General features: G+C 27.8%; 1 protein-coding gene across 1 annotated transcript; it reads right to left on the reverse strand.

Moving 5' to 3' along the window:
• Nucleotides 1-3,766: 3,766 nt before the first annotated feature.
• LOC135923280 (uncharacterized) lies at nucleotides 3,767-6,408 on the reverse strand. Its single transcript, XM_065457946.1, has 5 exons — nucleotides 6,395-6,408; nucleotides 6,017-6,172; nucleotides 4,594-5,694; nucleotides 4,440-4,482; nucleotides 3,767-4,367 (listed from the first exon to the last, which is right to left on the reverse strand). Exons 2-5 carry the CDS (start codon nucleotides 6,147-6,149, stop codon nucleotides 3,767-3,769), a joined length of 1,878 nt encoding a protein of 625 aa, XP_065314018.1. The 5' UTR covers nucleotides 6,150-6,172; nucleotides 6,395-6,408.
• Between the last annotated feature and the right edge of the window lie 4,260 nt (nucleotides 6,409-10,668).

A 10,668-nucleotide genomic window follows, 5' to 3' on the forward strand; every position in this document is an offset into this window, starting at 1 on the left:
TCGTCAGCAGCGATATCATTATTGAATTCAAATCAGAGTTTATCATTGCTGCTAGTTGCATCAATAAATTATTTTTAGCTCACTACTTTGTAGAAATTTACAAAAACCAAATTTAGATTTGGTTCAGGTTATTGATTTGGCGGAAAATATACATGAACAGGTAGATACAATAAGAATGAATCGTTGAATCGAAGGCTAAATTTTATGATATAATACTAATTAAACCTCGTCTAGCACCTAGGCCATTATTGAGATGAAAATAAATATTCAATTTCCTAATATTTCGAAGTTGTTTTATATTCTTGCATGTTTGCCTATTACAACATGTACGAATGAAAGGATTTCCAACTTGAGAAGGTTGAAAACATATTTACGAAGTACTGAATCTCGGCTAAATGGGTTAGCTCTGTTAAATATACACAGAGATTTGGTTCCAACGACAAACGAAATAATTAAAAATCTTGTATTTGATAAGAAGTTAAAAAAACTTGTTAATTTAATTATTTTCTAGTCAATCTTTTAAACACACTATACTATTAGTATTTTCAATAAAAAAATTATATTCTACTTATATTGTATGAAGCTGAGGCTAGTTTTTAAAGCAAATTTTATAAAAAAAATGACATTACACTTTATTTCAACTTTACATTTAAAAAAACTTTATTAAATATAATATACCTAACTTGAAATAATAAAAAAGAGGCTTGTAATATCCTATCCATAAGCACGAATTAGTAAATAATAGTTAAAAATAGAAATATAATTATTACTAAATTATGAATAATTTAATAGAATAGCTAAATAAGACAAAAGGGGTTTGGGGGCGAAGCCCCCAAAAATTTCCCCCCTATAAGAAAATCCTGGATACGCCACTGATCTATCTATTCACTTGGCGAATCATTATCAGCTTGGATGGGTAATTTATCAAATCTTGGCTATAATCAAGGGCTCGTCAGAGGTTCCCCTCTTTCTTTCTTTTTTAAATTCGGATAAAAGATATGAATATGGCAAGCCAAAATTTTATTTGAAATGGTTAAATTTTAAAAAATTGTAAAATTTTTGGATAAAATGAATTTAAATTCAATTAAATTTTTTTTTCTGGTTGTTAGAAATATGGCGGCATAGCTATGTGCTTAGACACTAGAAGTGGGATAAAAGGAAATTTATTTCCCTTTTTCTAGGGAAGGGGGAAGGTTATTCTAGATATAGATATGTTTATCATTAATTTTAAACTATTATATTAACATAAATAATAAGAATTTGTTTGACACCCTTGCCTTTGACAACGAGTTATAGTGAATGATATCTAATAAATAATATTTATGATATTTCTCATTTCTTCTGTACTTTTCGATTTGTATATTATTTCATCGCTGACTTTCCGTGAAATATAATATCATATTAATAATTCTTAATATTTATATTACTATCATTTTTCATATTAAATAGAGTTTGAAACCTTGAAAAAAAATTTATGTATATAATACAAAACTTTATTAGTTAATTTCCATATTTTTTTATCAACAGAAATAAATTTTATATTTTCCTTAAAATGAATTGATTTTATTTATTAAAAAACATAAAAATATGTTTTTAATTTAAATAATATCTTTTTTTTTAAACTTGAAATTGACCTCTCAATCCAATTAAAGTGGCTGTCAATTTTAAATTAATTTCTATGAAAAAAAAAAAATTAAGACTTTTGCTTTATAAATTGGTTTGTATGTTTTCGTATATAATTTGAATAAAGTGGTCTTACGTTAGCATGCTATTTAACTTTTGTGTTCCCCAAACAAATTAGTTTATTTCAATCATAATTGCATAATAACTTATAAAAGACAAAAATGCTGGATAAATATAAGTTTCACGCCACGTGAGCGCAATCTCTAAACGACAAATAACGGATCGATAAAGCTTGGTTAAAACAAAATGCATGATAAATAACAATAGCGGAAAACTAAACAAGGTTAGGTGCAAGTAAGGCATTGCAACATTTTTGGTAAAATTTGATAAGGTTCAAGGAGTCTTTATAATGAAAGTGACTATGATTTTTATCTACAGTTAAACTGAAGTAAAATCATCAGGCAAATGAAATGAAGTTATGTTGCGCAATTAGCAGATCAAGAAAATGCGCATCAATATGGGTCTCTAAAGAGAGTAATTCTTTTTAATTATTGTGGTCTATATTAATATAGGACGGGGGCACAAATTGAATTATGGATCACTTGATGAATGTAGTTTAATGTTATGAAATGATGATTAGTATCAAGTCGCCATTAATAATAAAAAATGGAGTAAGTTAAAAAAAATATATATATTTGTAAATTGTGTCTTTATTTTAAAAGTATATAAGACATTTTAAATGGGAAATGAACATGGAAGCTAAAAATTTGATTTGATAAATTAATGCGAAAAGATTTTTAAAAAGTAGAAAAGCCTATAACAAGCGCATGGGAAGGAGCTCTGCTGATATATTAAATGTTAATTTTGTGATATTAAATGAAAGCAATGGTAGTGATTTTGTGATAGTAGCGATGTAATTTTCCAGCCATTGGAGAACAGATTTATTAATTGTAATTGACTGAGTGTCAATGATTGAAAAGCTGACAATTGTGAAAGTTATTTTTAAAAAATTTTGGACAATGTGTAGTAGGAATATTATTCGAAGGCAACAAAAATGAAATGTGCAAGGTTCCGTTTAAAAAGAAACGTGGATTGAAGGGTTGAGATGACAGGAGATAAATATTATCATTTATGGAAAATTCAAAAAAAAATTCAAATTTAGTTCTATCATTATTCCTTATTTACCTCCCATCCCTTTCCTCTTATTATTCAATAAAATTTATCTAATAGTCCTAATATATTTAGTGGGGAGGGGGGGGGTGTAAAAATTCTGCAGATTTACTATTAGAGTTTCTATCTTGAATCTGAGTCTCTCTAGTTGAAACCATAAAACCATAAGAAGTGTTATAAAAAAAAATTATAATACATAAAATAAAAATATAAGATTTAAATTATCAACTTAGATAAATACTATTATATTTAATAGCAATTTCGAAAAATGAGAAAAAATTATTAATATATTTTATTTATCCAAAAATTCTATATATATTTTTTTTATTACTTTTAATCATTAATAATTACGACCTCAAATGGCAAATTTATGCAAACTTACCAATTTATATATATATATCTCGCTCGAGTGACAATCGATACTGATCAATAGATAATAATAATGATAAAAAAAATAATAGCAATTTCTTCCTTTTCCTATATAATATATTAACAGATTTCTTAAATGTTCTATAATAATATCGAAATTTTGCTGATAAATTTTTATGAATTTTTGTCAGGTAAAGGTTTATTTATTTTTAAATATAAGCCGCTAACATAAACTTATAAATTTAAAGTTTGTTTTTTTTTCAAAATTAATGAATAAAATACCATTAGCGGGAAATTAAATTAGCTTTCCACTTCCACACAAAGCTGAATGTTTAAAGATTTTTTTAATGCCAATCTAAATTAGCTTTACCGATCTTGGCGGTCAAATAATCAAAGTTTAAAATCCATTCCAATTTTGAAATGGCTGAGAATATAATTTGGGAAATTTAATATCGGATTTTTAATAAATAAGTAAAACTTATAAGAACTTAAGAAAATATTTTTGTTAATATCTGATTTTTGCCAAAAAAAAAAATCAATTGATTTTTAGTATAAAATCTCTAAAATTTATTATTAATAAAAAAAAACACTAGTTTTTACTCATTTAAACAGTTTTAGTATTAGCGGATGGTAAAGTTTTTATGACAATATTGCTACCAATATGCGGTTTTTTCATTTTAAAATTTCCCAATTTTTTAGATTTGTTGATCACATCGAATTGTTCTTGGCTGGTGAGGGTAGGATGGTTTGGAAGTTGGAATTTGGTTTGCACTTCCGTTTCTTTAGCTATCTTGAATTGAGAAGTATTGGAAGATGGCAAGGATACGTCGGATGAGAACCCGGCAGACATATTCTTCGGAGTTGAAGTTAGCTTCTTCGGGCTCTGGGCTATATGTTGGGAAGAGTTTTTAATAGGCGCTCCTTCTTGAATAGCGTATGCTGGTGGAATGTCTGGCTTAAAGCCTTCTGTTACCTTATCCTTCAGTAATAAGGATGAAGGATCAATACCAGATATAGCACCATCATCATGTATAGATTTAGGAAGATTTCTATGATCAGCTTTAGTTTCCGGTGATTTCTCGATAACTGGTTTATGCGAGAAACTGGGTCTTACTTCTTTATTGGCATCCTGTGAATGTTTTGACTTAGCCTTAGATTTTATCGATGGAGATGAAGGCTTTATGTCAGTGTCCATCTTTTTCTCGCTAGGAAATAATTTATAATTATTTGATAATGAAACACTAGATAAATTACAACAAAAAAAATCAATTCCTTACCTTTTTGATTTTCTTTTCGGTTTAGGTTTTTCATCGTCTTCATCTAATATATCGATAATAAACAAGTTATCAATTTTTATATAATGCAAAAGCTATAAAAAAAGATTAAACTTAAAATAATCTATAGAAACTAATAAATCAATAGGATTTATACCCTCGTCACTCGATGTTAGGTAATCTTCCAAATCCTCTGAAGCTTCAGTACTATCTGAGACTGAAGGCTCCTTATTTTTCCCTTTTCCTCCGCTTTTTTTCTTTTTTTTCTGATTGGGCTTAACTTTATCTTCATCTTCCGTCAAATAATATCTATCGGAATCCCTTACTTTCGGGCTTTTCCCTTTAAGTTTCTTAACAGACGGCAAAGATGTCATAGAATCTGGTACCCAGGGATTTCTGCCTTCGTAATAGGGCAATTGATGTAATGGTGGGTTGTAATAACCGCCATTTAAACTATTTATGGCGGTATTAGCCAAAGTGTCTACGTCATTCAGTAATCTATTTCTGCCAGACAAAGGGGCCATATGAGAATTAAACATATTTTCATAAGGGTAAGGCCCTTCAAAGCTCGCTCTATAATTATTGTAGTACTGTTCTCCTATTTCTAACACTGGTTCTGAATCGCTGACAAAATCTTTTGGAGAGTATTTCTTATATTGGCTAATATTTGATTGAATATTGGGTTCATTAAAGATCCCAGGATTGTATTTGTATTGTATGGGTATACTATCACGGGCCATAGGTCTGGGATTAATCCATTCCTCTAAACGTTCTATTCCTCGGTATACCAATCCTGGTTCTTCATTGGTAAAGACGCTCACATTTTGAACCGTAGAAGTATGTTTATCGAGAGATTTAGGTCTGGATACTCTTTGCACACCTACATTTTTCTCTAGAGATTCCGCGGATTGGGCGCCACTGGAGAAGCGATCGATGCTACGATCAAAGTTATAAGGTGTATCCGGCCTTTTGAAAAAACTTCTGGGCATAGCGGCGGTAGTTGGTTGTATATACTTGTACGGAGGTTCTATCATATTCATCTCATTCCTCTTGTTAACTTTGTTATCACTGACGGGGGGTAATAATTCGTTTTCCTCTTCTTGCAAAATTTGGTAAAATATCTTCAAATGTTCTATATAATTGTCATTTATCAACCCCTTGCAATCGGCGCATCCGCCTCTAGATTTATGTACTGGACTTATATTTGGTATCCGATAGCTAGACTCGATTATGGCGTTGTCAACTGAAAAATCTAAACCTTTTAAATAATAATGATCGAAAATATTTTAAGCCTTTATCAAAAATTAAATTTAGACATATAAATATGTAATATTTTTCTATGGCATTCATTTCTAATTCCTTATTTTTAAGGAGTCAGCATGAATTAATATATTAAATGGAAGTCAATGTTTTTTATAGGATTATTGCATGATATTTCGTTTAATTCACCAAGTTGGATGTCTAAATCATAATAAATTTTTTAAATATTAATCTGCTTTTTAATTTAACTTCATCACCACAACCCGCGGACTAAGATAACATCTCTTAAATATATTTTAAAAAATATTGAGTTTTATTACTTGTTTCTTTTGAATGTCTAGCATATCTGTTAATCGATAACTTGAGTCCATTTTCACTACCGTCAAAGATAGGAGGCTGCGCATAAGTTCTGTAAGGGCTTAGTTTGAAAGCTCTGTAGTAATAAGATTCCATAAGAGTGTGTTTAGATTCTAAAGCTAAATAAAAAGTTTTATGATTATTATGTCATTCATATTAGTTGACCCCAGACAATCTCGAGAAAGACACTTTGTAAAGGTGTGGGTTCACTTTTATGTATAACGTAACAGTTAAGAGATTATTGATTTACTAAGATTATCTGGGAATTATCTGGTCACTTTAATAAAAATATAAATCAGTTAATACATGATATAAAATAATAAAATTATATCGTTGTTTACCATTAAAAGAAGAAGGGAAATATAAGAAAGTGGAAAAAAAAAGGAGGAAAGAAATAGGAAAAATAGAAAATTAATAGGAAATAACTAAAGCTAATCGATTTACAAATTTAAGTGATTGTTGTTGTATTTGAAATTTATTTATTTAAAGAAATGAAAATTTTGTTTTTGAACGCTTTTTAATTTTTTTTAATATGTTTCTTTTTTAAAAAAATACTTGATGTAATTATTAAGCTAACATGGTGTATAAAAATATTTAAAATTTTCAGAGAGGCTTTTCAAATTTTTTTTTAAAAGGACTAAGACACCTGATTGGTTGATATAAACAGCACATAAAGATTCCGCCAGGTTTAGGATGTTATGATTGGTTAAGAAAACAAAATTTGATCGTTTTTTTTATTTTAATAATCTATGTTAGGCGTTTTTTTTCCGACAACGTGTTATTTCTTTAAACTTTAAATCAATTTTTTGCGCGCCTTCTAAATCTGATTTTACCGGGAAAATGTACTTCCAGGATGTTTAGATATACTTATCTTATGAATTGTAGGCATTTTTCCCCTTTAACTTTTGAGTTCATTTATAATTCATATGAAAAGTCTATGGAAAAAACCTGATATAAATTATAATAAGGTTTCAGAAGATCACGACAAAAATTATTATAAATTCATGGAGTAAGGTATTCCAAACATGATGGAATTACAAAATATTTCAAAAAAAAAAAGGCATTCAATAAATGATTTTAAAGTTTAAAAAAAAAAATAACGCACTGCCGGAAAAAAACACATTACCTCTAAACTCATATACTCCTATTCTATTAGCTTACTGTTATTTCCTTTAGTTTTCTTATAGCTATTTGCCATTTCATCAAAATATTTGTATAGATTATATGCACTCAAGGTAGGGTTAATCATTTTTATCGAAATGATTGATTGATTGATTTCTTTAAAGAAAATTTTTTAAGCTATTTTTTTAAAAAAAAAGGAATTTTTTTTATAGCTTTTAATTTCAAATTTATAAGAAGGATTTTACGTAATATTAGCCTAAAATCCTAAAAGAAATTATTAAAGAAAAAAAATAGCATTTTCTTCTTAGAAAATGAATTTTTTTAAAAAAAAGAATAAATAATAATTCTATAGAAGGATAAAATTATTTGTATATATTTATAACTTTAATTATGTCTAAAATTATGTATTATATTTTTTAAAAAAAAAAATACATATTCAATCACAAACTATGAAACGCGTTGTGAGTATATTATATTTATCTACTTATATTCATTAATTATAATAGAAATATTTATTATATTGTAAAATATATTTAAAGTAAGTTTAGTTCTTTTACAAATATAGTATAATAACTAAATTTATGGATATCGTGTTAGTTTATAGAGAAGAGATTATAATAAATTATGAGTGATTAATATATAAATCATTTTGGGAGAGAGAGAGAGCTTGCTCTATAGCGTATTGGTACATTAATATTTGAGTTTTGTGTGTGGAATAAATTAATCATACTTTTTTGCAGAAATTTATGAACTTAAATTTTTATGAATTATCAGAATATATAATTTATTAGAATAATCATCAAATTCGGTATATTATATAATAATAATTTCCTTTTTAGTCCAAATTATTTCATTTATTTTGTAAAAATATATGTTTATAAACGTTTTAAAAAAAAATTCTTTTATCCCCGAAATTTATTATCATAATATATGTTATAATATATATGATATTTTAATGATGCTGTGTTTATGACAATCGGTGATGAATGATATGTATTAAGCCATAATTGGTGTATAAATAAAACACATTTTAAATGTATTTTTATTTTCGTAAAAAAAAAGCATTTATATTGAATAAATTACGCTTTACAGAGATGTTATTATAAAGGTGTTTTAAGGACAAGGTACGCTTAACATTCTGAATGTGGTTAAAACTTTTTCCCTTACTTTGAGATCGTAAAATTTAGTTTTCATCATTTTAATTTATTTGCAAAATCCTTATATTCCTAATGAGATGAAGGTAAACTGTCAAGTCCGATCTTTCTCTTATCAATAGTATATAAACGATATATAATATAAAATTATAACCTAATATGTTCAATGTTTCTTTACTTTGCCTTTCCTATATCCAGTGGCCTGAAGGCCCGGCCCTAAGCTCGGTCCTAGTACACGGGCCGGGGCCATATTAATCGCCCATATTAGCTATAAAAATCATAAATAAATATAATATATTTTTTTTTAAAAATTTGGGCCGGGCCACGTAAATGATACCTCTCTGTAGGTCTCTGATTATATCATCTTACATATCATTTAATAAAGATATTATAAACAACTTAATGAATAACAAACATCAATGTATAACCCTTTTTTGATATATATAATATGTATATAGGTATAGGATTGTGGAAATAGAATATAAGAAATTTTTTCGGGCTCAAAATACAAAAATACATCAAATAATGATTTAAATTCGTATTATTTTACTCACTTCCCTTATTACATTTTTTCTTTATTTCTTTTCTTCTTTCTTTTTTTTTTACAGTTTTTTCTTTATTTCTTCTTTCTTTCTTTTTTACAGTGTACTTTAAACACCCAGAAAATAATGATTAGAAATAGTCAAAAAAAGATAAATTTACAAAAAAAAATGTCATTAAAAAAAAATATAATAATAATAATAAAAAAAAAATTTTTTTAAATAAATATTTTTTGTAATTTTTATATAAGCCATTTTCATCGATATCGCAAACGTTATTACTTTTATAAATAATATGTGATATAATGTAATATCAACGAATGTAAAAAGGGATTAACATCCTATATAACTGCTATAAACTTTCTCTTCCCTCGTATTTTTCCCAAGTTTTCTATTCTTTTCAATATATGAAATTAAATAAAATTATTATATTAATATCGAGTGAAGGAAAAAAAAATCAAAAAAATAAAATTTCATTGGCTACCCCCTCATAAAATTTGGTTAAATGGATAATATTAAAAATTTCCCTATAAATAATTTTTTTTTAAATGTTTTGTTGAACATGTATACCTAGTGGTTGTTAAAAAAAACGACTAACCCAATATTTTGGGCCCGGATATACAAAGCTCTATGGACGTCTGTAACTTTCTTTCGAAATGTTTCGCGTACCGCGCGGCTTGCCAGCAAACGTGTAGAGGGCCCTTCATATTTTATACTTTATACCCAAAAATTGAATTTCTTTCCAATTAGATGGAAATGAGGGAAAACCCTAGCGTAGCTCTGTCGTAACGCTAGAAGGGCAATGCGCTAAATATCACGTATCACGTACGTTAATATTTTGGGCCAAAAAAAATGACTGCAAGCATCGAGATTTTGTTAAGAGATGTCCAAACCTTTCTCTGTCTATGAGCAAAAATCTCCAGACTTACCCAATATTTTTGGCTAAGGTGTAGGTTTAACTAGTGTTGTTTAAACGGCTCATTTTGAGCCAATTTTTTTAAACGGCTAACTCAATATTTTAGCCAGAAAAATATTGCCTACTAAGCCTCGAAATTTCGATAATATATGTCTAAATCTTTTGTTCCTTCTATGAGCAAAATCTTCAGGCTTGCGTTATATATTTCTGAATGAAATATAGAGTTAGCCGTTTAACATTAAGGTTCGTTTTTGAAAACTAAGCCGTTTTTTAACAACACTGCCTATTCATACCCTAAACTAGATGTACAGGGAACTTGTTTATATTTTATTTTTGAAAAAAAATATTGTTTTGTCATATACAATGAAATATAATAATGCCTAGACTGACGTTCGTAATAATGTATTTGAAAGTGTCGTTGAATGCCAATCAGCTGGATCCGCCATTTTGGTAACCCGTACATTATTATCATGTTAAAAACTACCAATTAAATTGATAACTCGCTTCCATATTATCTAGATGATCAGGCGATTCTTAAATAAAGTTTGCCTTGGACACAGGAAATAAATTGGCCTCTAGTTTAACATTTTTTAATAATGATATGGGTAACCAAAATGGGGTCTCCAGCTGTTTTTCATTGATGTACGCATGCATCGTCAGTCTAGAATGTCATTGGCCGTACACGACAGATGGTGCCGGTGTGATGGAATCAATTCGATCCCAATTCGATATTCATTCACAATTATGAATGATATGCAGGGGATTCTATTTGACTCAATGAGAATTATTTCGAAACTAATTCAGTATTGAAATTTAAAATTTAAAAGTCTTTCATAATTTTAATGAGTATGGTAAATGCTAACTTTCAAACAAACGATTCATTT

Source organism: Gordionus sp. m RMFG-2023, chromosome 2, assembly GCF_954871325.1.
Source record: "Gordionus sp. m RMFG-2023 chromosome 2, tfGorSpeb1-WG-v2, whole genome shotgun sequence".
NCBI classification, from domain to species: Eukaryota; Metazoa; Nematomorpha; class Gordioida; order Chordodea; family Parachordodidae; genus Gordionus; species Gordionus sp. m RMFG-2023.